At 41.1% G+C, this 27,231-nt stretch overlaps 1 protein-coding gene across 9 annotated transcripts in view; it reads left to right on the top strand.

The window, feature by feature from the left end:
• Positions 1 to 27,231, top strand: part of ARHGAP18 (Rho GTPase activating protein 18) — a 176,698-nt gene that overhangs the window by 88,087 nt on the left and 61,380 nt on the right. The window contains exons 1-2 of one of the 9 annotated variants that reach the window (XM_070496432.1): positions 14,296 to 14,386; positions 14,513 to 14,598. The exons of 7 other annotated variants lie outside the window; for them this stretch is intronic. In XM_070496432.1, coding sequence (XP_070352533.1) covers positions 14,591 to 14,598 — 8 coding nt within the window. In that variant the 5' untranslated portion in view covers positions 14,296 to 14,386; positions 14,513 to 14,590. Of the gene's footprint in view, positions 1 to 14,289; positions 14,387 to 14,512; positions 14,599 to 27,231 lie in introns of those variants that run through there. One more of the 9 variants, XM_070496433.1, reaches the window with a different exon arrangement.

Genomic DNA, 27,231 nt, shown 5'->3' with positions numbered 1-27,231 from the left:
GTGGTTGACACCCAATGCACAAGTTGATTTTTTACCTTTCAGTTATTGCTGTTTTGCATTCCCTTTCCCCTTCACACATTTAGAATTACTCAGAGCTTTGATAGTAGTAGCGTTTCTGGGTGGGAAGTTTTCATCCTGGCCAGTGGTGGAAGTGGTGAAGTTTAGGAGCAAAGTTTTTTGCAAAGACAAGGAGAACATAGTGATAGGAAGAAAAGACTTGTGAATGGCGTTGGTGCAAGAGAAGAAGATTGGGAATGTGTGTCCAGGGAGCCTTTCCATGTACTCTTAGTGGTGACAAAATTCTGAGAAATATTTCAACCATTGTTATTTTGTGTCTGTCACTGAATATTCTCCAGGCATCAACATTCAATTTTAGGACAGCTCTAGGAGTTTGACGAATAGCACATGTAAGTCTAGTCTGACCAAGAAGTAGAATCCGAATGCTTTAAAAGAGTGTCTTATTTCTTTTAGAGCCAGAACGTTACATTGTCATGCTTAGTGAAAATAAGAGTTCACTAAACTGGCTAAACCTAGTTACTCATAATCATAAGCAAGTATGATTTTTATGAACAACTAAAAAGAGCAGTGAAGAATATATTAGTCAAGAAAAGCAACGTTTTATTTAAACTTGTCTTTTAACACCAGGACCCTGACAGTCTCTCTTAATTTACAGTTTTAGATCAGGCTTTGTGATTTACTTATCTAGGTTCAAGGGTATAAAAATTCAGTGGTGTTATTATCCCAGGAGCAGAATCCAGAATCACCGATGAACATCCACTGGCTTGCTGTTCAAGGTTACGCACCTCCAGCTGGTGATGGAAGGAAAAGAACCTGAAATCCCTGATGAGTGTTGTTCAGGGAAGTGCCTGCTGCATGCATCTAATTTTCAGGCATTTTAAAGAGTATTACTGCAACCGTCTAATATGGAAGCTCTGCAAAGTATAATATTTATATTGAGTTCCATGGTTAGGCAGAGTCTTTTCATTCCATCTTCAAAAAGGATAGAAAAGGAATGTTTTTTAGCATGAGGTCTAACTTTGGAGATGCTAAGGGTGTGAGAGCTCCTAAACCACCTCCAGGGCCCTGACACCCCTCCTTAGAGAGTCAGTGGTTGATTTTGGATGGTTTGGTGGTTTTATACACTTGCAAATGTTCAACCACTAAATACCTTGAGCCTTATTTAATGGAATACCCACTGATGTGGGTTCTAGTGGTGATATTTGACCTGTTGCCCCCTCTGCAGCTCATGGAGGTCACTTAACCTTTATGGGTGGTCAGAAAGCGGAAGTAACAGTCTTTACCACTTTCACTTGTAAGAAGACATTGACTGCTTTTGCCACATTTGCTTTATTGCTTTCCCACATTCTACAGAAACACTGACCAGCTGTGTCAGATGTGAGGAAGCTTGGCTTCATCTGCTCTCCTCATTCTCTCAACTTTCAATAGCCTCATCTGGAAAATAGCCAGGGAAGAATCAGTCTGAGGCTTGATATGCTACTTCAAGTGCTTGACCCTGGTGACACTAACCAGGTTCTTTTGCAGGGCATCTGTTTTATATCTTCAGCAGAAATAAGAGCTGTCAGTAAAAATGATTTCTGGCTGGGGCTGGCCCGGTGGCACAGTGGTTAAGTTTGTGTGTTCTGCTTCAGTGGCCCAAGGTTCACAGGTTTGGGTCCCAGGCACAGACCTACACACCACTTGTCAAGCCATGCTGTGGTGGCACCCCACATAGAAAATAGAGGAAGATTGGCATAGATGTTAGTTCAGAGCCAATCTTCTCACCAAAAAAAAAGAGAAGGTCTTTGGCCTCTTATTGATCAACTCTTATATGGATACAATTGCTCCTCCAACTGTGGGCAAGCACTGAGTAGGGTGGAGTGTAGTGGGGTGGTGTGAGGTGGCTATTGGTTGAACTTAGAGTGGGAGCGGGTCTGGAATTGAGAGCTATTTGATTGGCAGCACAGGTAGTCATAGGGACATAGGGAAGGGAAGTGATTACATGTATCTTCCAAGGAATAAGGGTAGGGGAAAAACAATTAAGTCTCTGCTTCTTATTCCTTCTGAAATGCTTTCTCATAATCTCCTAGGGCTGGGTACCAAGGCTGCTTCCTTGGTTATAGATCTGTTTATACAAAGTAGGGCAAAGGGCGGGTGGCTGTGCTATGAGAGTTGCTCCAGAGATCAATACCAGTCTTTTCAGATGTCTGTGAACTTTCCAGATTACAGCACCAGATAGCGGAATGCTACAGCTGCTCGAACATCCACTCTCATTGTAGATGTGGAAATGACTTCCAGGATTATGGAGCTGGTTAGTGTCAGATTGAACTAACCTTTATAGTGCCACTTGGCCTCTTAATGAGAGGTTATGAGGTGACAGAGTTAGCCATCTGTGTCAGCTGACAGTGTGTTGCCTGGAGTCCAGGTCCAGCTCTCCTACTTACGGTATGACCTTAACAAGGTGCTTAAGCACTTTGTCACTCTTCTCAACTGACGAATCAGTGTAGTGCAGTTGTTGTGAGGAGAAAATGCAAAATCACCTGTGCAAATGTCGAAACAAGTTCCTGGCTGTTGGTGAGAGCTGAGTACAAGCTACTGGTATCCTCCTTATTGTTGTTGTCTTCTCTCTTGGCCATTTTGCTCTTACTAGCAATTTTGTCAAACTTTTTAAAAAGAAAAGTAGAAGTGACACCTTATAAAAATAAAACTTGTGAATTCTTTATAGATTCAATTGGCCACACTTAATATATGATAATGAGCTGATGTTATAAACAAAAGGGATTCATAGTTTAGCTCTAAGGCAATGCCTCTATTGAGGGGTCAACTATATATATGTATATATATATATTTAAGAAAAAACATTTTCTTCATTTAAGCATGTTACATTTTTATATTATTTGTAATTTCCTAGAGCCATAGACTTTTAAAACTTAAACTGATACTATGTTCATATGCTCTACTCCCTTGATTTACAAGGAAGGAAGTAGGCTAGAGAGATAAGTGACATATTCAAGATTACATGGTTAATGATAGAGCCAGCCAGGCAGCCTATGGCCGTTCTCCTTTAAGTCATAGATAGATATTACAGACCTTCGTGTCTCTCACCTGCCTAGCTGACATCTTACGCTAGTTTGATTCAATATTGAATGGTTGTAATAATGAGAATTTCACTGAACACATTTCATGTAGATAAAAATAGTTAATTGAAATTTTTAGACAGTTTATAAAATATTTCAATATGGTATATTTCCTAAATGATGGGGAGATTAAAAGCTTGAGGCAAAGTTGGGAAGAAGCTAAAAACAGATCAGTGACTAACACCTTTTTCAAAGAGAGGAGTGTGTGTGTATCTGTGTATGTGTCTGTGTGTGTGTGAACTATTCTGTAGGTCTGGAGATTCAGAAAATGAACTTTGAGCCAGTATCTTTGAAACCTTTCCTGATTTTTTTCATTTGGTCAAGTGGCTTTGGGAGAATATCAACTTTCCTTTTCCACATTTTGATTGTGTTTAAAATAGTGCATAAAATCGCTTCAAAGAATAGACGTCCTTGAGAGGATAGGAACATCAGATTTTCTAGGCTGGTGAAGTGCGTTCAGCATAGTTGTGTACCTGTCGGTCTGAGATGAGTTGGTCTTCTGGATTTTGTGTCGTCTTTTCTTCAGATACCATTAAAAAGGAGTCAGCGATGGTATGTTACTTTAAAAGAAACAAAAGTAAAAATAAGTTCCTGAAAAGAACGAAAGTAATCTCATCTGGTCATTCAAGATGTTTACCACCTAGATGACTGAGGGCTGAAAAATTGCAAGGAGACGGGTATTGTGAGTTTAAAGAGTGTGTGAGTCATTGCTGACTAATTAACAAAGACATGGAAGGCACACTTTAGAAATTTAAGAAATGATTTCAGATTAAATACTGTGATTTTTTTTTTACTCCAACCTTGCTATATAGTCATAAAATAAAGAAGAAAAACACTTGTAAAATAAACCTGCTTTGAAACCAAAATGCTGTAAAATTAAAAAGCTTCATTTGAGTCATTCATTTGGCTACTTCCTTTAAGATTTTTTGGCACGGCTGTATTGTACTGGAAAGCTGGAGATGGTTTGACTTGAAAAAAATTGGAATGAGCAAGGGAAATTGGAACTGGATATTTGCATTAAATTTCCATGTAGTATGAAAATATATAGCAAATGAAAACATTTCTATTTTGGGGGCCAGCCTGGTGGCATAGTGGTTAAGTTTGTGCACTCTACTTTGGCGGCCTGGGGTTTGCAGGTTTGGATCCTGGGCGTGGACCTAGCACCACTTGTCAAGCTACGCTATGGTGGCATCCCACATAAAATAGAGGAAGATTGGCTCAGATGTTAGCTCAGGGCCAATCCTCCTCACCAAAATAAATAAACTCCATTGTTAAGTATTGAATAAATGACAATATGAAGCATAGTAGAATTATCTTTTTAACATTTATCCAAGCATATTTTTAAAGAAAACCATTTTTTCTGGTTTTTAAAATGTTATTGAATTACTCACTGCTGTATTTAAAAGAAACTGGGTGGAAAAGGAGATGTTTCAGTTGCAGCGTTGTCTGCAAATAACCAGTTCTATGACCAGAGACTGTTTCTACTCCTGAGTCCCAGTTTCTTCATCTGTAAAATATAATGATTTGGCTAGGAAATCTAAAGATTTTTCTTCTCTGCAAATCTATCATTATTAATAATTTGAGAAGTCAGATCAATATGGACCAAGAGCTTGAAATCTTTACTGAGGATGTTAACAGGAACTGGATTTTGAAGGAAAGATAAAACTTGGTTTTTCAGAAAGAAGACATTCCACTCAGACATAGAGCATGAACAGAGACATTACTGGAAGGGGCATCTTCATATCTTATTGCCTGATTATGATAAAAGCAAAGTCATTTATTCTGTGGGTGGATTGAATCAGGGATTGGCTCAGCAGTTTTGGGACAGCTATTGAAAGACCTTTTCAAGCCACTAGAAGGAACTACACTGAATAGAATTATATGGTAGCTGATGAATATGAAATATCACAGGTCTGCTTCTGCATGGAATTTAACATACTCTACACTTCTGTGCTGTAAGGACTAAGTAATAAGCCGACAGTGGGGTGTAATCCAAGACTCAAGATACATATGATGGCCTGTGCTGAGGGAGCAGTGTTGAATGAGTTCTCCTGGGTCCTGAGAGAGTGAGATGTGGGAAGGAGCAGCTGACATGATGGGCTGGTTGGAAACTGGAAGGTCCCAAAGACTGGAAGGAGGTTGGTTGTGGTTCAAGAAGGGGAATGCTGAATTAGAGATCTTTGTGATTGGAGTTAATAAGGCTCAGGCTGGGACCATGTTAATGAGACTTGATATGCAACAGAGACAAGTTAGCATACACAATTAAGGAAGAAGGACCGAGGAGGTGTGGAGTCAAAGTGACACGGATGTCCACATTCTAAGGGAGATGATTGCAGAGGGCAGGGGTGAAAAATCTGCCCAGGAGTACGAGAGAGGGGAGGGGAAGAAGTGTCTGTATGTGTGTGTGTGTGGATCACGAGACTTGTTTCTGAAACCACCTGTGTCATCGTCAGTAACCTGCTGTGAGTATAATCCCTGAGCCTGTCAGGGCCTCTGTTCTCAAAGGCAGAATGAGGATGAAGAGAGTTGAACTGAGCCAGTGCTTCTCAGTGGGGCAGCATCGTCCTCTCAAGGGCATTTTGGAAATTTGTGGAGTGTTTGATGTTGTCTCGTTGTTTGCAGGGTAGGTTCCCATTGTGTTAGATATCCTATGGTTTCAGGACAGTCCTGTCAAACAAAGAATTGTCTGGTATCCTTCGTGACTTTGGAATGACCCAGTTGGCATTCCTGAAGGATGCCAAGTGAAAATGTCTCCTCTCTGCTTATCTTAACTCAGATATTTAATTCCACGCACCACCTGTCCCTTTGTTCTCTTGTTTTCTGTATTTCTTATGTGGAATATTTTCTAATCTTGTTTTTCTCCAAATCTAAACTCACTTGTTTTAAGTACATATAAGCAGTTGACTACTTCCTTATTGTTTTTAGTGCCCATGCATTCATTCACTTATTAAAAAACATAATATTGTTATTTTCCTTTATTTCTCCTTAATATTAAAATAAAGAGCCTATGTACATACACATATATATCTTGTTAAAATTATGTGGAGATAAATTATCTCAATTTCACTTCAGTGTGGTAAAAGTAGGCATGGTAAAATATGTATTATGTTAAGGGCAAGTCTGTTAAGGTTAAGATCCACTTAACTGGATGATGTCCAAGGTTCCTAACTCTTCATATCTCCAAAATACTGTGGCTCCATGAATGTTGTGATTTGAAAAGGTAGGTTTTCTATACTGGGGAGAGTTAAAAGCTGACAGCCTCAGGCTGAGAAGTGGGTGGAAACCAGCCCCTTCTTGTGAGTCCAGGAAGGCTGAAGAGGTTAAATCTCTGTGGAAGGGAGGGAGATGATAGGCCTTTGGGGAGAACGTGGTTTCTTGGTGATGCAGGCAGATGGGATGAAGGAGCGAAGGGTGTGTTTGGTGGGCAGCCCATAGAGGGGAGCTGTGGGGAAGGGCTCAGTGCAGAGAGGGCATTAAAAAAATAGAAGTTATGACTTCGCATTCTTTTTTTTTAACTGCGTCTGGATGATTTTCCTTTTGATGTAAAGTAGGTGGCGTAAGACATTTTCCAAATAATTTACTCACCAATGTAACCCTTTCTTCTGGAACTTTATTTTCTTTTTAAATTATGAGCAGGTGCCATCATCCATCGTTAGTGTGAAGGTCCTCTGCCAGAAGGGAGGGAAAAGTTACCTATGATCTGTGATCTTCCTTTCAATGGGCACGCTCTTGCCTCTTCTGTTGTGAATTGAGGGATTTCTCTATCTTCTACTTGTAAGCTTGAATAATATATTAAAGAATATTTAAAATAGTAAAGCTGCAAGTGGCTGTAGACACCTGACACATGAGAAAGTATGAATGTCATAATGATGAGACATCCTTTAAAACATGGGATTTCTTAGGTTTACTTCCTTTTTTTAAAGTTGGTTTTAGGCTAGAGAAAGTTTGAACTTAATATCCAACATCAACGCTCACTGTGGTTGCAAATGAAATTCTGAGGCAATATTTTGGAGTCGAATTTAAGGGGAATTTTAATAAAAACTGTTCTTGTTTCAGTCTAGAAGAAATTACTATATCTAAGCATAAGTCCATGAGGAGGAAACTTGGACAAAGTATGAGAGGATAAGTAGATAGATGTAAAGTCAAGTGAAAAAAGAGACAATTGTTAATGTAACTTCTACTTAGAATATGTAATGGGGGTTGGGGCTCCAAAATTATGGGGAGATATTGAATGCATTTAGCATAACTTTCATAATATTTGTTCAGTCCAGAAAATTTAATGTTGAAAAACACACATAAAAAGAACAATAAATTGCCTATAAAACCAGTGCCTGGAGATAGTTACGTCAACATTTTGGTACATGTTATTTTTTTTTTCTGTTGCTCTTTAATGTGAAGCACAGTGGGTGGAGCCCCCAGCTCATGAATGAGAGGAAGGAGCAGACCCTGCTGTCTAGGAGCCCACAGCTTGTACTACAGCCGCTCATGTAATTGCTTCATTTCTCTGGACCTGAGGCACTCACAGTCTTGTTTCCTTTTCGAATCATGATCCTCGTTTATTGAGTATCTACTGTGTAGTATTTGGCCCTTTACCTAAATTATTTCCAATCCTCATACCAGCCTTGCAAGGTAGTTGTTATTATTTCATTTTAAAAGTAAGGAAAGGGGTGTTCAGAGAGGTTGGAGAGTTTGCCCAAGGGTCTGCATGCAGCGAGTGGCAGGAATGTGGGACTCCAAAGCCTGCACTGTCCTCGCCCTGCCAGACTCTCATGACAGGGATCCCATCAGAACTGGGGATCATTGTCATTCACCATGGTAGGCACTAGGGAAGATATTGAGGGTGAGAGATGGGATGGGGACTGTGCAGACGTGGCTTTTGGGGCAGGAATGGTGTTTATGTTGCAGTGGGCTTGGCAGCCAGTTCTGTTGGACCAGAGTCAGGTCCTTGAAGAGAGAAGCTGGAGATGGGCCTGAGGCCAGATGGGGAGCAAAGCTGAGCAGAGTTCACAGGGTCTTGAAGGGCCGACTGAAGAGCGTGGGGACCAGTGAACCAGGCTGCTCCTGTACTGACTGCTCATATGGTTTGCCAAGAGATGTAAAAGAGAATCTGGGGAGGATGAGAGCTGTTGGATCTACAAAATGTTTTTATTGGTGAATACTTGGATAAATTGGTAGTTTGGGGATTAGTGGTTGAGGATGCTACATTTATACTGCACATGTGCTCCATCATGTGCTGACAAACTTCTTCAACAAAACAGGTGGTTTTGAAATACTAAATGATGGCTAAAAACAGTGGGTTGACGTCATGTCCTAGCTTGGGAAACACAGTTACCTCCCTTTCTAGAAAAAAGCTATTTGAATGAGGGAAAATGAAGATAAGCAAGACCACAGAAGCCTGATGCATGATAATTCCAAAAGGATAGAAGGTAGTGCTAGGTACCTCTAAATATCTGTGGTATGTGTAGGATGTAAACTTGCTCAAATTCCCAAGAGGCGTTTGAAGTACAGAGGGACTAGAGAGATAGGAACTGTTCTCAGCCTCTTTCCTCATTTTCTGTTTTTACTTCTTTTTGATAGACGTGCATGTCCTTCCTTCCCCTTGGTGGAAAGGATGCCACTGATGCTTCCTTCTCTTGCTTTTCCATTGTTCCATTGTCTCTCCACCCCCCGTCTCCCTTCTTGTTTTTCAACTCTCTTGCACACGCATATTTTAGAATGCCTGGTAGCCTTCCTTCTCTTGGCCAAGAGCCCAGACAAACATTAGCAGCCTTCTGCCCTTGGCCAGGAGCCTGCTGGGACTCACTGAGGTTCTTGTCAGTTTCTTTTTGCCCTTCACGAATGTATTGCCTTCTGCTTGGCAGGTTCTGACCTGAGGATTGTGGCCAGTACTGTGCTGGATACTCTAGATCCCAATAAATGTTTCCTGAATGAGTTCATTACTCATTGGGAGAAGAGAACTCTTTCACGGGAGGACTTCTTCTTTAAGTATGTGTGGATCCAAATATATACATTTTTTTTCTGTTGACCTGGCTGATGCCTGATTCAATATTGTAGTCTTTTAATTGTTTTACATTTATAAGTGCTCTGTGCAGAAAACGTTTTTATTAAAGACATAGGAAACTTTTTGGCTTATGGGCCAAATAGAGGTTGTAGTTCAATTCTATCTATCCTTGATCAGTATAGAGATGTCACAGTTCTGAAAATGTCGCCATGACTTTTGAAAACATTGAGCAATAGTGCCCACAAGATGGAGATATTATTCCATGGGAAAAAAAAAAAACCTGCCTGTTTTTTCTTGGTATAATGGGGGCAATGTGAGACTCCCCACTTTTTAGAGTAGGAGAATAGTGGTTTTTTTTTTAAATCTGAAAATAAGGTATAAAATTGATTTTATAAGATGAATATTATCATTTGTAAGTGAAATATATTGGGAAATTTATTGACGCTGATTACTTTCCCCATATTATATGGGAGTTTGAATCTATTTTTTTTTAACAAAGAATTATTTGTAGATGAATTAGATATTTGACCCTCAATGTAAAAACTATACTTCATCCCAGATTTAAAGGAGGCGGGTATTAAGTGTTGGCAAAGAACAAAAAATAGGCTTCTAACAGGTACAGGAGAGAAGGATGGTGTTTCCTGTCAACAAGGAGTTATAACCTTCTGGGTAGGTTGAGATATACACACATGAAATGATTAGTGAACCAGGCAGGGTTATTTATAACCATATGTGCATTAGTTTTTAATCTCTACCCTGTGTATTCCCAGAGGATTTGTGTCTGTTTGTATATGAGTATGTGTAGTCAGAGTGTAAATCAGTTTATAATGAGGTGCCTTGTAAGAGAATTAGTGGGGGAAGGGAGGAAGCAGGTACTGGAGTCAGGTCACAAAGCTTCCCAGAGAAGGGAGCCTCCAGGATGGGGTTGAACTGCGTGGAGGGGGCCGGGGCATTCTTGGTGAGGGAAGTAGTGTGAGCAAACCAGTAGATGCTCCAAAGGATATATATATTGTCATAGTGGTGTGGTTGGACACCTGTCATTCTTTTGGCTGCCCAGCATCTCAGCTTCCATTCCAGTTTTGGGGATTAGTTACTTTGTGAGCATTGCTGGGAGGTAGAGCTCTCTTCTCACTTGAAAAATAGGACAATATCCGTGTTGCAGGCACTGGTGGTGTGAGCTGCATTGTCTATGGGTTCACAGCGTCCCAGACCCACTCCATGGCATGATTTGGGGCATTATTCCTGGCTGCTGGACATTCTGGGCGCCACCCAGTAAGCTTTTTTCTTTTTTTTTAAGATTTTATTTTTCCTTTTTCTCCCAAAGACCCCCGGTACATAGTTGTGTATTTTTAGTTGTGGGTCTTTCTAGCCATGGCATGTGGGATGCTGCCTCAGCATGGCTTGATGAGTGGTGCCATGTCCACGCCCAGGACTCGAACTGGCAAAACCCTGGGCCGCCGAAGCAGAGCGCATGAACTTAACCACTCTGCCAAGGGGCCAGCCCCTCAGTAAGCTTTTAATAAAATTCCCTTTAGCTTGATCAGAGTTGATGTCTGTAATTTGCAATCAAAAGCCCTGATAGAAATTGATACATGTCACTGGGCCCTTTCCTCAGTGCCAAGAAAGTTCCATGTGTCTTATGGACATAAGCTCATTCAAATCTCACCACAACTCTGAAAGGAGGTAATGGTGTTGGTGTCCAATTCACAGGTGAAAAAAATGAGATGCAGAGAGGCTAAGTGACTTGACCAAGGTCATACAGGCAACAAGCAGAGAGCTGGGATGTGATCCAGGCTTCTCTGACATGGAGACTGTCATCTTAACCTCGGCTCTGCCGCCTACCCTCCAAGGAGAGCAGATCATAAACATGAACTACCTGTATGTATTTTGGAGTACTTTGTTACAAAGGGATCTTTCTCAAGACACAGTTGAGGAAGGATTTGGCTCTCTTACTTGAGTATCAACATAGGATTTGACAGATGTAGACTGTCATTGGTTAGAACAAGGAATTAAAGGTGAGGTCTGCTTTGCTTTGATATGTTTGGTGCTGATGTAAAGGCAGACGGTAGATCCTGAAGACCACACACGTTTAGAGGAGGGAAGGGTGGGAGGGAAGAGGTGGGCAGGAAGGCAGCTCATCACAATGACTCTCAGTTCTGCTGGTCACATCATGAAATTTTTACAACTCCTGGGTGTTTTGTCTGGAACCATTTATACCCAGCTATCTGCCTGGCTAAACCTCCTCCAACCCTCTCTTCATTCAGGTTTCTGCTCAAATGTCTTATCAGAGAGGTCCTCTCTTCCCATGGCTAATAATCCTGCCTCCCCTCGCCCATCCTCTTAACCCACTGAATTGATTTTCATAACTCTCGTCACTATAAATATTTCTGCTTCTTTTCTGTCTCCTGACCACAAGAATGCCAGCTTCCGGAGATCAGGGACTTTGTTTTGTTCACTGCTGGATCCCCAGCACTGAGAAGCTACCTGATACGTAGTACATGCTCCATAAATCATTTTGAGTAAATGAATTAATGTGGGGAGACTGAGGCTCCAAGGGTTTTAGATAAGTTGTCTACTATCTCACGGAAAATGTTGGAACCATGTATCAAATTCTAGTCTATGTGATTCCTAAAATCCTTTGTGTCCCCCTCTTCCCTAATGTCCCTCTGTCCGGGAAAATTCCTGTATTGGTATGAGATTAGAGTAAGAGATACTTTATAGGATTTTTTAGTTGGAAAAAAATCCTTAAGTAGCCAGTTGAACTTTACTGTTTTACAAATGAGGAAAGAACCATGATCCATTGAGGTTAAGTGACTAGATCAAACTAATACCACTATTTACCCACGGAGGAAGGACTAGAATTAAAATACCCAGTCTCCCACTTCAATCCTCTCCCCCTACACCCTGTGGCATTCACTTTCTTCTTGGTCAAGGGAGTCCTATTTTGATGCAGAATTCCCATATTGGTGGTGGGTTTGAAATAGTGGGCCATGCTATTTTAATGCCATAATTTTAATGCAGTAAAGCAGAGACTACAAACCAGATGGCCTCAGGGACCAGCAGATAGTGTCACACTCAGGTGGGCCTGGTGGGAGTTATGGCAAACTGGAAGTATATCCCCCGTTCAAAGGAGCCGGCCCCTCAGCAGCTGCTGCCTGTGCAGGGAAACAAGTTATAAGAGAAAAATGTGGTAAGCCAATCAAAAAATGTTAAAACGCCCTGCCGGCCAAAGTAAACATTTCTGCCAGCCAGATCTAGATTGCAGGGTCCCAGTTGGTGACTGCTGAAGTCTTCCTATTAACAGATCTTTTCTTTCCAAAGGAGTAAGTTTCAGTAGGTGGGAATCTGCTGGAGAATATGTAAAGTGGTATCACTGTGGCTAATTGTTCTTTAGACTAGTCAAAGGATCGGTGGGTTGGGCTGTCAAAGTTCAAGGTAGGAAAATAAGTATCCATAAAAGAGTATTTATTGCCTGTCTTTATTACCCTGGTGATAAAGTTGAAGAGTAATGTTTTCTCTGTCGTAATACCATCTGTCCTAGTGGAAGGTACTTGGTTATGCTATTTACTGACTGAGAATCAGGGACCTTCTTAGAAATTTGGTGTAGCTGTTAACTACCTGTATGTCGCTGGGCGGATCACCCTATTTTTCTGCTCTGCCATATTCGAATTTGAATAATTAAGGACTAGACTTTATGAGGCCTAGGAGACAAGGGGTGGATTTTGTGCAGGACTTGAACTGGCTCTTTAATTTGTCTCTAAAAGAAAAAAAGGCCTGTGTTGTCAGGGAAAGACAGGGATTGGACTGTTTGTATGTATCACGATGTCATTTAGCACGTTGATAATTAGAGTGAATTTGCTGCTGTTCCTCTCCTGACCCCGCTGTGAGGCTCAGACAAGTAGAGAATGATTTGATGTAGTGATCTCTAGAGTAGCTCCAGCTCTGAGACCTATCATATCTTGAATAATACTTTCTGAGAACAGGTTTTGAAACCTTTTATCAGGTAGAGGCTAAGAGCATGGGTTCTGGGGCTACATGGCCTGGGTTGTGTTGTGGCTGTCCTGGACTTGTTGATTTACTTCTCTAAGCCTCAGTTTCCTCATTCTTAGGGTAGGGATAATAGTACTGACTACTTCATAGTCTTGTTGTTGTGGTCATTGTTCCTGGTGAATTATCAGATGCTCCTTTCATTCTTGTGATGGAGCCACTGTGTGGCATAGATAGTGAAAATTTAATTAACGTTTACACTTGAAATGCAGCATGAGAATTTCCTCCCTTTCCCAGCAGGTTTGAGGCTTTAAAATTTCTTTGTAGGAACTGAGATTTGTTGGGATTAAAAGTTGGCAGGGTTAGTGTGCCTCTTTGTGTTTGAATGGTACCCCTTGACAAAGGTGCAGAGGTAAAGATAAATGAATCTTGTGTGAGACGGATGTGGGCTGTAGGCGTCCTGATGTTAACTAACAAGCTAACTTTTGGATATGTGCCTGAGAAACACGAAGAAGGCTTGCTCAGGTGGATTTGGTATCATTTGAAGGAGACCATCTGATGCAACTTGGCTGTGGAGGGAAGAGTTTCTTACGCAAGAAGATGCTTTAGTGGCTTTCATGTGCTAATGTGAAGGGCATCTGCACTGGAAGAACGAAAACACCTCTCCAGGTCCATATTGGAGCATAGTTTAAGGCAAGAGGATGACAGTGGACAAATTGCACCCACTTCAAAAGGAGAGGGCGGGATTACACTGAGTATTTGTTTCAAGGGGCCGAGAAGTAGGCATCGTGCCCTGTCGGACCCTTCAGACTGGGCTGCCGTCTCCACTCAAAGAGCAGCCTGTCCTGGTCTGCTGCACTTTCATCTTCTGCCATATTTGTATTCATGTGCACTATTCCCCATATAAAAGCACAGCTTGCTATTCCTGGCTTTGCTTCTGTGACCTGCAGTAAAACCAAGTTTGAAAAACTATTTTAAGGCTTTTACATGGAATGGTAATTATGCACAATGGTTTTTAATCATTTGGCATCCAGCAAGAAGCATTTGAAGGGTCTTATGCCTCAGGGAGCAGCAGTTTGCCTGGGTATTGGGAGGGGTTCTTGGTTGCAAGGCCTCTGCATTCTGGGTGTGTGCGTGGCAACACCAGGCAGTGACGTCAGTGTCACCTGGGAAACACAGGACACAGAAGCCTGCCTGGTGGACTTGAAACCAGCTCTAAACAGCTGTTGGATTCTGAACGCAACTTCAGAAAAGTTGTTCGTGGGTAAGCTGGTGGGATGAGGTGGTTGGGATGGGCTGAGGGTGGGAAATGGAACATTCTTCATGCTATCGTCAGGGAGCATTTGGAGGCAACAAATGAATCTCACTTTACTACCAATTTAAATCATAGGCAGCCACAGCTGGAAATCCCCTTCGAAGAGACTATCTTGTTCTCAAGCCCGCTCAGTATACAGCTGAGGAAACTGGCATGGAGAGGTGAGATGCCCTGTCTGGTGAAGCCAGCCAGCACCCAGGCCTTCTGATCTCCCACGTTCTGGTTACCTCTGCCCCAGCAAGCAGTGGCCTCTAAATTTCCATTTAATTCTGCCTCCCCTCACATCAAGTTTGTTTTTTAGCAAACATGTTTGTTGTTCAGCATCCTTGAATATTCAGGAAATTAATGTGAGTTTATCTTAATCAGAAATAGAAGTTCTTTACAGCTTATGTGGATGTGCCATTGTGGTTCTTTCATTATTGTTAAAGGTTTTGTTTCCTTTTCCTCCTTTTCTTCTTGGTTCAGTTTTTATTTAGTGCACTTAACGAGAGAGAGCCAGTGTTTACCTTTATGCTGGTTCTTTATTTAATTCCAAACATGCAGCCACCACCTCACCATGCAGATGCTTTCATCCTGTTTCAAGTTCTTTTCTGTGAGTAAGCTCTCTTTCACTCCCAGAGTTGTAACTCTCGTGTAGATACTGATGACTTCCAAAATTATCCGCCCTCTCGTCAGTACCTTTCATGAGTTCCTGATGAAGATTTTCAAATACTCCCAGCAGTTCTTCTCTGACTTGAATGTGCGTAGGTGTCACCTGGGAATTTTGGTAAAATGCAGATTGAGATTCAGCATTGTCTGGGTGGGGTCTGTGATTCTGTTTTTCTGATGAGCTCGATGCTGGTCCAGGAAACACAGCTTGTACCCAAATGACCATTGATTAAGGCACAGAGGTGGACAAATGAATCTTGTATAAGATGATGTGAGCTGCAGGGATCCTGATGTCACCCAAGGATTGCTAACATATTTCGAACTCATCAGCAGGTCCAAACTGAACTCATCATGTTCTCTGTCAAACCTCCTCTTTGTTCTGTATTCTATTTCCAAGTTTATGACTGCCGTCTACCCTCCTATCCAAGAACAGACTGTGGAATCATCTTGGCTTTTTCTGTTTCCTTCATCCATTCTATCTAACTGGTCACCAAGGGATTTTTGAGTCTACTTGGGAAAAGCATCTTGAATTTGTCCGTTCACCTCTGTTTCTACCAGTCCCTCCGCATTGAGATCCCCATCTCCTCCAGCGATCCCCTGACTCCAGAGCAGCATAGCTCCAGGTTGTCTCAGTATTTATACTTCTGAGGTTACTTTTCTTAAACACTAATTTGGTAGTGATGTTTGCTTGTTAAAAAACCTTCCACTGTTGCGTTCCAAGTGTCTCAATATGACAGGCAACGTCGTGCACAATTTGGCTCCAGCTCTTTTTCCTCGATGCCTGACACCACCTGTCTTCCCCAAGGCTTCACACCTCTCTGGAAATCAGTGCGGTCTGTCTCCATCAGGCCGCTCGCAGTTCCGGAAACTCACTGTACGTGCTTCTCTGTCTTCTCTGTGGCTCATATAGTTGCCACTGCCTTGAATGCTTTTCTCATCTGCCTAGCAGAATCCTACTCAGTCTTCCAAATCCAGCTCATATCACTTCTGTGAAGCCTTTACCAGGTCTCTTCCCTAAAGCTTGTGACTTCCCTGATCTATGGCTCCCTAGCAGTTACCACTTACAATATTATATTGAAGTTCATGGGACTTGTCTTTGTTGCCTACCCAGTTCTAGGCCAACTTCTTTGAAGTATATCTGCATCCCATAGTTTAACATGTAGAGTAAGGGAGGTTTTCATTCAATATTTGCTGAGTCAGTGAAAGAACAAATAGCCCATAGACAAACAGGCCCTGACTTTTGCAGGTTGACGGTAGGAGGACATTACGTCCTTTGTATGTATTGGCCTATACAAGGAGAACCTGCCTACCTCCTCACTCATACTGCAGCTGTGCTGTCAACCAAGTGGCCAACAGCCCCCTGTGGCAGCTGAGCATTTGAAACAGGGATGGTCCAAACTGAGTGGTAATGCAGTTGTAAGTTACAGGATTTTGAAGACTTAGATGAATAAAGTAAAGAATCTCATTAATAATTTTTATATTGATTATGGGTTGCAATGATAATATTTTGGGTATATTGGGCTAAGTATACTATTAAAATTAATTTTACTTGTCTCTTTTTATGTTTTTAAAGTGGCTACTAGAAAATTTTAAATTACTTTTGTGGTTCGTCCTTTATTTTAATTAGATAGCAATTTACTGTCACATTCAAAACAACTCAGGAAGGTTTCCTGCCACCCCCTAGATAGTGCTAAGATTCTGTCAAGCATTTGATGTTTAGGGTTAAGTTTTCAATTATTATGAGTTATTGATTTAAAAATAAAATCATTTATGAGAAGATAGTGCCACTGAACTTAGTTCTTCAAGTTGCAGTGTCTTTTGAGATGATTCTCCCAACTGTTACTGAACTACCAAATAAATCTCAGGAACGTTACTGGATGTCGCCCATACATGGATGTCGGCTATAAATATAAAACTCAAAATGTGTTTGTTTGTTTATTTTTACCATGCCCTAGGGAGTAATAAGAGATGAAGAGTGAGAAATTTTAATATAAAATTTACATTCCTCTTCCTCAACTCTGCCTCCCTCGTTGTTTCTCACTGCTTTTGCTGCTTCAAAATCGTCTAGGTTGCCTACCATCATTAAAACCTTCTGGCTAATTAGTTTTTCAGTCTTTAAAATTTTAGGATTCTGTAGCTTTAAAAGCTTTTTTTTTTTAAACTTGAGATATCTAAGGCAATTGTTTTTCTAATTTTCTGTAGTCACAGGATCCTTTCCAGTGCATTCTTAAATGGATCTCCAAATAGCAAGTCAAAGCAAAGCTGCTATAGTTGAGGGGTGAAGTGGGGACCCAGAGAGGCCCTTCCCCCCACCATCTACAGTAAGGCAAAGTGGCAGGGCAAATTAAGGCTTTATAGGTGAAAAATCAGTGTGAACACATTAGTTATATAACTTTTAGAATTGGAAGAGACTTGAGGTATTGTCCTTCTCTTTGTAGGGTGAATGTGTCTGTCATGCTCACAATGAATAGTAGAGCTGGAGATAGGCCAAATTCTTCCATCTCCCGGTAGAATCTTTCCTATACTCTCCTATGATAATAATCTAAGAAATACTTTCTCATGGAACATTAGTATGGCCTTACAATGATGACGGCACTTCAGGTGTGAGTGGAACCTTCTGGAAATAAGGTGAGGGTATGTATACTATGATTCACGGAGCAGGAGCCCAAAGTGAGGGGTAGGTGCATGCTTAGGAGGTAGTCCGTTAATATCAGTCTCTGTTCCCTCCTCCGTCCTCATTCCATGCCTTATTGCAATTCGCTGATTAGGGTTTAAAATGGCACAATGAATTATGCAAAAGCTGTTTCTGCAGGAGGGGCTGTCTTGCAGCCCTAATGCAGCGCAGATGGAAAGATCCTCTTTTAATCATTGTTCTCACAATTCTTGGAAGCTTTTTGAGGAATAAGCACTCAGAAGTGGAAGTGAATGGCCTTCCACAGTAAATGAATTCCTTCTGCAGAGAGGAACTGAAATGTATTTATGATGCAGATGGTTGCCCTGTGTTTGAATGCTCGTCCTTGTCATTTGAGAGCCATGCTTAGAAGCAGAAAAAATATCTCTTGAAATACTTGGGTTTTAGATGGTTCCACTGGAGAAATTACTTCTGCCCAGGCTGGCCCAACATGTATTATTATTTTTCTTCAGAAATGATGATGAATATTTAAATGCCAATTCACTCCAATCATGAAAATATGCAAATTACCTCTCTTTCTCTGATCCTTACTTACTACTGAAGAGACTGAATTAGTTAGCATCCCCTTAATTTTATTAGCATAATATTAATGCAAATGATCAGCAAAGGCTTTTTGAAAAAGAAAGCAGAACCATGGAAAGCAATTAATAACAGCGCTCACTTCCTCAGTGAGGAAGAAAAAACATTGTGATTAGGTTTCTAACTTTGGTGTGTGTGCCAAGGACCACCCACGTGGGCCTGAACAGGTACTTGTTTCTAAAATCAACATCAGCTTGAAGGTTTCACTTGTAGAGCAAGAGCCAATCTGAAAAACGCCCAAAAGGAAAATTTCAGAACAAGGATGATATGCGGTTACCTGTAGCTAGTTCTTCATGAGTCCGATGCTATTAATAATGTGTACTAATGAGTATATTTGTAAGACACTCCTTTTTAAAGCCTAGGAGGGAAAAGTAAAGGAATGATATTCATTGGCCCATTCAAGGTATGATACAGGACTGACTTAAAACTATTCCCAGCAAAAGGGTTAATATAAAGAGGACACTGATTAATTCTTTATTTGCTCAGAGGAAATGGGCTTAAATTAGAGGGAAGTAAAGTTGAATCAAATAACAGGAAGACATTGTTGGCTCTGGGGAGGGCTTTATAAAATTAGAATGAGGTATAGCAAGAGACTGGAATCTCCCTTCTTACCTCCTCTTACTGTGCTACAAATGTTTTTTACACGTTCTGGCATCTGCATCTATCTCTGTTTAACTGGAAGTGAGCGTGGCAGCACACACTGTCTGTACCTCTCATCCAGTGTGAAGCCAGTGCTGCCCTGGATTGTTGTTTTCCTACATGGTTTATCTCCTCTATTAGAATGTGGACTCTCCGGAGTCAGAGGTAAAGCCCTGTGCTTCTTTGGACTTTGGACATCAGCATGTGTAGTTCCTTGCAATTAATGAGGAGTCAGTATTTGTTGAATGAATGTATGAATCACAACTTAGTTAATCTGTTTACTATTAACAAGCAAGAACCCAATCTCTATAGCATTGCTACACCAACATATTGAAGTATCGATTTCATTCCAATTCCACTGTTGTTTCCAGTGTCCACTTCATTTCCTGAAATGGAAGGTATACTTCATTATGTGGGTTAACTTTATTGTCAAACCACAACCACAATGATTTTTGAAAATACAGCTTAAATCTGGAATTCCAACCAATATCCATAATGAAGACCAATGAATAAATGTCGCATTGTTGTTCACTGAAACTTTCTATTCACAAAACTATTAGATTAAGAAATTAACATTCCTGCATTAGATTGGTTAGCATATGCTTAGAGTTTCACAAATATTTCTTCTAAAAGCTGTGCATTTTGTTTTATAGAACCAGCTTCAGCAAATAACTAAAGTTCTTTATGAGGTGGGAACCCTTAAGAGTTGGCCCTCAAACACTTGAGTTAAAAAAAAATAAAAACAACAGAAGAAAGTTCTTAGTCTTAGATCTTGACCATAGAGTATATGACAACTTAGGTCTTTCTGAAGACTTATCGCGGCATGATAGTAAAGGAAGTTCATCTTTGATGCCATCATACACTTTGACTATGGCTTTGGTGCCCACTACACAAATACTGCCTTCTGCTCTGGGGGACACTACATCCTCCAGTCCTTTCTTCTCCTCTTGGAACCTAGACTCTATTCTAGTCTCTAGAGGCTCTGTTCCCTATTCAGTAGCCCACTGGCTAATCTCTTCTGCACTGTTAACTTCCTGAGACAACAGTTCTTTCTTCCACCTCTTTTTCCTGGCAAGGAGAGGCATGGGTGCGCGACCTGGCTGGGATGTGAGGTCGTGGGAGCCTTGGCCAGTGCTTTATGGAGCTCAGGAAGGCGATCCAGCAGTGACCTTTTGGAAAAAAAATAGAAATAATCAGTCTGGCTTGTTTCTTTGTGGGGAATGGGCAGAAAGGAGACTCCAGATACGGAGCAATGGGGAAAGTAGAGGAGAGCAAGAAGGATGGAAGACTAGGGATGGAAATCCTTGAGTTGGACGTGGAGTAAGCATCAGCTTTTTACTGAGTGCCAACAGCCTTGGCTGTGACTAGGGAGAGAACTCTCAAGGGCATTAACTTCTTGTGGACTTCTTAGCCTGTCTCAGATTCCCAGGTAGAATGGCATTTTGGAACCAGATGCCATATTGCTTTTGGTTAAGTGGGAATTTTGCTGCCCCATTAAGGCAAGAGGTAAACAGTAGGCTAACAGAAGCCTGGTGAAGAGCTAGAGACTTAGGATTCCTAAGATGACAAGAATAAAAATTAAACTAGGACAGGTTCATAAACTTGCTGTTTGGGGAATTTAATCCTCCCAGAATTTGATGTGCCTGTAGGTGGCATTTACCAGAGCTCGGTGTGCCCATAACTGTGCTAGATGATAAGGTAATGCTAAGGAATAGCATTCGTTGTGTTTTATCATTAAACTCCTTTTTCTTTGCCTTCTGCATTTCCTCCCTCACCGCCTGCAGGTTCCTGTAATTCCTTCCTGTAAAACCCTTGCCCATCCCTCATGGTCACATTAGGTCTCACTGCACTCTGAGCCCTGTTCCTGTCCTCCAAAACGAGCTCAGTGGTGTTTACTGAGAACACTTGTTTTTGTGGGATTTCTGTTTTGTTTTGTTTTTTCCTTCAAATGTTGAGCTTCAAGTTCCCACCCTCAAGCAGTACTTGACAATTGGAAACTGCCTTTGGATCCCCATGTTCTTATTTTATGTTTCATGCATCTTTTAGGCTACTTGCATTCACACCTATCTTGTGTTGAGTCAGCACAGATTCTAAAACATACTAAGAAAAAAGTAGGCTTAGATAATCTCATTTAAAAAGGGAAAAGTTGCCCTGTAATATTCACATAGTCTACTCTGTAACTGACTGCCGCAGACGCTTAGTGGAGAACACATGGATGAATTGTTTCTAAGCTTGGCTAAATTATTTGATTAGCTGGAAATTATTTCTCCACCCTCTCCATCTCCTCAATAGAGCTGACTTTTAGCACCTGGCTTATAAAAATACTTCCTGGCCTTCAGTACTTATGGGGGAAGCATTATTTGAAGGTCATTTGTAGCTATCTGTGAAATTACACTGCAGCCTAAGTGGAGTAGCTTTCTTTTTCCCTCTCCAGGCATCTGCCACACTGTTGCTGCTCTTTGCAGTTGTTCTACTCTTACTATTCACCAGCATTACTTTGAAAGAATGTATGAATATCCTCTTCCTTTTCATGGTGTAACATAAACACAGATAGCCTTGTACTTTCACAATTTTCTTCTGGTGTCTGGCCTTTCTTCTGCTGGCCGGTGGAAGGGTGGTTTTTACCCCTATAGCTCCACTGAGATATGAGATGATTGCTCTACCTTGTTGCAATAAATAATCACAGAGAACCAAGAAGAGTTTAATAATAATGCCCACTTATCTTCCATAATATACCCATGTATTTAGCTCTAGTTAGTATCAAAGAGGTTTTCGGGGATTTTTTGGGTGTTTTTGAGGAAGATTGGCCCTGAGCTAACATCTGTTGCTGATCTTCCTCTTTTTGCTTGAGGGAGATTGTTGCTGAGCTAACATCTGTGACAGTCTTTCTCCATTTTGTGTGTGGGATGCCACCACAGCGTGGCTTGATGAATGGTGCATAGGTCTGTGCCTGGGTTCTAAAACTGTTAACTCTGGGCCACCAAAGTGGAGTTTGCATACTTAACCACTGTGCCACCAGGTTAGACCCTTGAACGGTTTTTTAAAATCTAGCTTTGTCTTGTGTTCATGTTTTTATTAGCATTGGAAAGTTGATGTTAATATGTATGTAAAAGTGTTATGAAGGGCTACAGTTTTGCCACAGGCAATAAGGAAAACCAATATTATATTTAATTCTATTCCATCATTAAATTTGAAAATATTAATGTGCAAAGTTTTGTGTTATATCAACAGATATTTTCTTAGTACTTGTGCAATGGCAGGCATTATGAATCAGTAGCAACCAACTTCATGAACTGGAGGGGGATATCAGAAAATTGTAATTTGTCAAATTGTGGTCAGTCAGCACCAAGAATAAAATTCCTGGCCAACAGTTAAACGTCTCTCCTGGATCTCAGATCTCAAAGTGCATTGTTGAGTCTTGTGTGTGAGAGACTTGCACATTAGTGTAAATGTATCTGTGTGTATCAATGTGTGTTTAAGTCACGTTGGTAAACTATAATGAGGAGATTCTGAGCTAATAGAAGGCATGATGGGGCCTTTTGAATGATGAGTTCAAGAATATCAGGGAAGAGGGAAGACTTTTGATCTTCATTGGTGAATCTTTTTCTTCATTTCACCTCTGAAAATGCATTGAAAACTTGATGGATTCCTCAGAAAGAAAAGAGGAGTGCGGCTTTGAAACGGAAGAGGCAAAACGTTTGATTTACCCAGAGCAATAAGAACAAATGGAAAAAAGGTTGATGAAAATTTTGGACTCTGAGAACTACCTTTGAAGCCACATGACTGTTGTGAAACAGGAACCAGGTATTAGACAGTTGTGGTGAGGTGACTGGACTCCATCTCAGGGAAGAACAGCCTTAATAATGGACCTGTGAAAGGGCTTCAGGCAAACCCAGGACTGTGAGAAACAGACCAGGGAGAGGGAGGGATCCCAAGATGGGCTATGGAGGTGACCTCAAATTACTGGTCTCAATCTACAGAAATGATGGGTTGAGCGGGCATGGGGTAGAGGTGAATGGGTAGCAGGGCAGCCAGAGGGGAAGTGAAATTCTTACTGAGGAAGGAATGGTGAACCGCAGCAGGGCCTGGAGCGTGTTAGAGACAAGCTAAAGCAGAGGTCATGACCCAGGGGCCTATGCTGGAGAATCGTCTAGGCCGCTAGTTCAGTGAGGAATTGGGAAGTTCCACCCATACCTAGTGTTAGTGTCCTTTATATTCTATCTCATGATGAAGATTTGAACAGCTTGCTCGAACAGACATCTCTGATAAGGTGCCCCACATATAGTAGACATTCAACCAATATTTTGAAATGTCTTTTAGAGAGAGAATTGACAGGATGGAACCAGGGAATGTATGCTTAACAAACTGAAAGCCAGTGCTTGTTTGTGACTAATCTTAAGTACAGTCTGATGTGAAATCAGTGTTTTCTTTTGTGTATTTCTATTCCCTCATAAGGAAGCCTACTTTCAGACTAAACACGTAAGAGTTACAGAGGCATAGAACAATGACCTGTTAATTGCCTTTTAGAGTTTCCTGATGACTGATTCCTTTACTGTCTATTTCTCATGTTCTGGTCTTATTCCTTTGTAGTTTTGTGCGGTTAAATAAAGAAGATGTTAGAAATTAAAAGGAGGTTGGTTTAGAGGCAGCAATAATTCAGTAATTAATAACTGAAGAATTCACAGTCATCTGCTGTGTGAGCAGTTTGCTGAACCCAATGATACCCAGGTTTAAAAAACCACAGATATTTGCCCCAAGGAACACACAGCATAGTCGAGAGATGCAGCGGAGCATCACGGTGCAGGATGTGGTAAAGGCTGTGGGGAGACTGAAGAAGCGAGGAAATGTCTTTCTTTATTCCAACCCCCAGGGGAAAGGGAGCAAGATATAAAATTGAGTAATGGCCACTGGAAAACAAATCCAACCGGAGAGCCTATGCTCAGAATGCAAAGTGGCTGCTGATATTTAATCTCCAGGTGCCTCTTCAACTAACCAGGACAAGAAAAGGAAAGAGTTTTGGAGATGAAGTTGCAGGTACAGGATGTCAGGTGGATGCAAGACATGGTGACAGATAATTGAGTGATGTGTATATGCAAACTCAATTTGGTATGCTCTGAACCAGTGTTCCAGGATCTTGATCTTTTATGTCAGAGCCCCACTGCCGATTCCTCCACCCTCGTCTTGGAAGATGATTTTCACATTAAGACCCCCTGGCTCCCATCTGACTACTTGTTGAATGGTCTCTCCAATTGAGGAAGAAAAACTGCTTCCTGAGAGAGATTTGGGGAGCTCAGAAACAAAGAGGATCTGACTGCTACCCAGAGCCACAGCTCTAAATGGCAAGACCTATGCTGGTGGCCAGTGATAGCCCATAATTGCCCCTTTTGTGCCCTGTGTCTGTATCGAAAAGGGAAGGGAGTAGTTCCAGCTTGTCTTGGCTGACTCCTGACTCTTCCACATGCCTTGCTGTCTTGTGCCTTTTCTCCTTTCTTGCTGCTAGACCTGGTGGTGGTCACTGCCTGTATCCCCATTCTTTTAGTGATGTTCGCATATGAATTGGTTTCGCCATAGTTTCCTGTAAAAATGGATAAAGTGAAGTTTTCAAAGCTAGCCCTCAACAGTGTCACCACCAATGGGCTTCTCTTCTCAGTTTTGCTTAGGCAATGTTGGGTAAATACAGGATAATCAGTTTATTTGCTCATTGCTTTGCTGTGTGTCAAAATTGGGTGGACACTCTGCGAAGACTGCAACGTGCTATTCAGTGATGTTCACTGACTTTATTTATTTTTTAAGGAAGATTAGCCCTGAGCTAACATCTGCCACCAATCCTGCTCTTTTTGCTGAGGAAGACTGGCCCTGAGATAACATCCATGCCCATCTTCCTCTATTTTATACGTGGGACACCTGCCATAGCATGGCTTGACAAGCAGTACTGGGTCCATGCCCAGGATCCGAACCGGTGAACCCCAGGCCCCGAAGTGGAGCACATGAACTTAACCACTGTGCAACCGTGCTGGCCCCTAAGTGACTTTATTTTTAAAGAAAGAGAAAGCTGAAAGAAATGAGTAAATTTTATTTCCCCCCCAAATGAAAGGGGTAATATATGCAAAAAATAAAAGTATGTTTACTTGAATTGTGAAAGTTAATATATTTTTAAAACTGTAGTAGGTGGGTCATATAGAAGAGATGAGGAATCCTTGCCCTGGGCACAGAAGGCTACCTGGGTGTGAGAAGAGTCCAGGGTGGTATTGCTTTATATTCAGCTTCATGCTGCCTTCAGGCGTTGTCAGTGTTCTTTCTTCCTAGATGTCAGAGCCACTTCTAATAATTACTACTTTCAGCTAAACAATAGTAGGCATTCACTTACAAGGGGAAAAAATGACTTGGGTCATTCATAGGCTGCAGCTCTTCATAATCATTCAAATTCAGTGTATTCTGATGGACAGGGCCATTACAGGGTATTAATAACTTCAGCATCTCATCGTGGCAGTGATTGCTTCTTTAATATCACTGCCAAAATGAAAGAAAAATCTACACATCAGAGACACGTTTTTAATTTTTCTTCCAACATAGAGATAATGTAGCTGGGGAAGCTTAAAAACATTTTAAGCGTTTTCAAAACAAAGAAAGCTTTTTAAAAAATGAGTATATTTGAAGTCACACCCCAGCTTGACACTAGCCATATTTTAGAGAAGGCATTGAAGAAGGTTTCTCATGCATTTTAAAGAGGTATGGTTTGATTGCTAAATGCGTTTTTATCTAGATAAGTGTAGTGGTCATTTAAAAACATGAATTATAGACTGCGTTCACAAAATCTCTTTTGGTTTTGCTATGTGCAGTACAAACTCAGAAAGATTGGAGCGTCTGATGCAAAAATAAATAAATAAATTCTACCTATGGTAGTTGATTTGGTATAATAAAATGACCACTGAAGAAGAAATGAGGACAGTAATCTTGGTTCTGTCATCACTTTGCTGGATGATTTTGGAGATGACCTAACCCTGGGACCTCATTACCTCATCTAGAAAATGATGGGCTACATTCAAGTCTCTGGGGTCCAATACCATCCTTGAGTTTACTCTTAAATATGGCTTCATCTAAAATATACGTGGTCATTATGGTTGATGATAAGTCATGATCTGAGTAAGAACTTTCTTTTTTTTGGGTAGGGGGAAGTACATTGAAAACAGAACAAAAATAAACCTTATTTTCTTCTCTTTTATATCTCCCAACCCAATCACTTCTTTTCCTGCATTGGAAATAAAGGAAGGATAAGTCAAATGAAAGAAAGGGTAGCTTTTTTAGAAAGGTTCTTGTAAGAAAACAAAACTAATAAACGAAACCGAGTCCTAGCATCAAAGGACTTCAAGAAAGCAGACTTTGGACCACAAAATGCCTCTTGAAGGGGCAGAATGAGGAGACGACTGGATATGAAGTGGAGCAACAGGACCCTCGATGGGGTGGGGTACAAAAAGTAGAGAGTGGACCAGATAGGTAAATAAGAGTTCAAAGCAATGTCCTAGTTCCAAATAAATCTGCCTTGAGATGGTCGTAGGAAGAGGTATGGGTGACAAAGGCGCAGTAAAGAAAACACACATTTTCAAATGCACTGGCCTAAAGGGGAAGCTTAGAGAGAATTTCTGCCCATTATACATGATGGATAAAAGCAAATGATGAAAGACTTTGGCAAAGCAGAGGTTTTTAAATGATGTTTTTATTCTTTGTCATTGTAGTATAAATTAAATATGGATGTATCATTGGAATAAGTCCCAGTTTTGATGAAAGGCTGTAAAACTGAACTAAAATAAACAAAGAAGTAGGTCAAGAGTCACTAGGAAAGCATGTCTGTTTCTTTCAATAAGGCTTTCTGGAGCGCTGCCCACAGAATCGAAAAGTACTTTTCAGATCCATTAGGAGCTGTTTTTGAGGAATCCTAGAGCAGTGGTTTTCAAAGTGCGGTCGGGGAACACCTAGGGGTCTGCAGATGCCTTCAGGGGTGTAGGAGATGAAAACCATTTTCATAATAACACTAAGACGTTAGTGGCCTTTTTCACTCTCCTCCTCTCATGAGAATACAATGGAGTTTGCCAAAGACCACGTGAGGACGTGCAGTATCAAAAAGATTGCCTGCAGAGGCAGATAGGAGAACCCAGATGTCTTCTCTTAAGACGGACATTAAAGACAGTTTCAAAGATGTAAAACAATGCTACTCGTCTCACTGGTTTTTTTTTTTTTA

Source organism: Equus asinus, chromosome 24, assembly GCF_041296235.1.
Source record: "Equus asinus isolate D_3611 breed Donkey chromosome 24, EquAss-T2T_v2, whole genome shotgun sequence".
NCBI classification, from domain to species: domain Eukaryota; kingdom Metazoa; phylum Chordata; class Mammalia; order Perissodactyla; family Equidae; genus Equus; species Equus asinus.
This window is presented reverse-complemented; position numbering and strand designations above follow the sequence as displayed.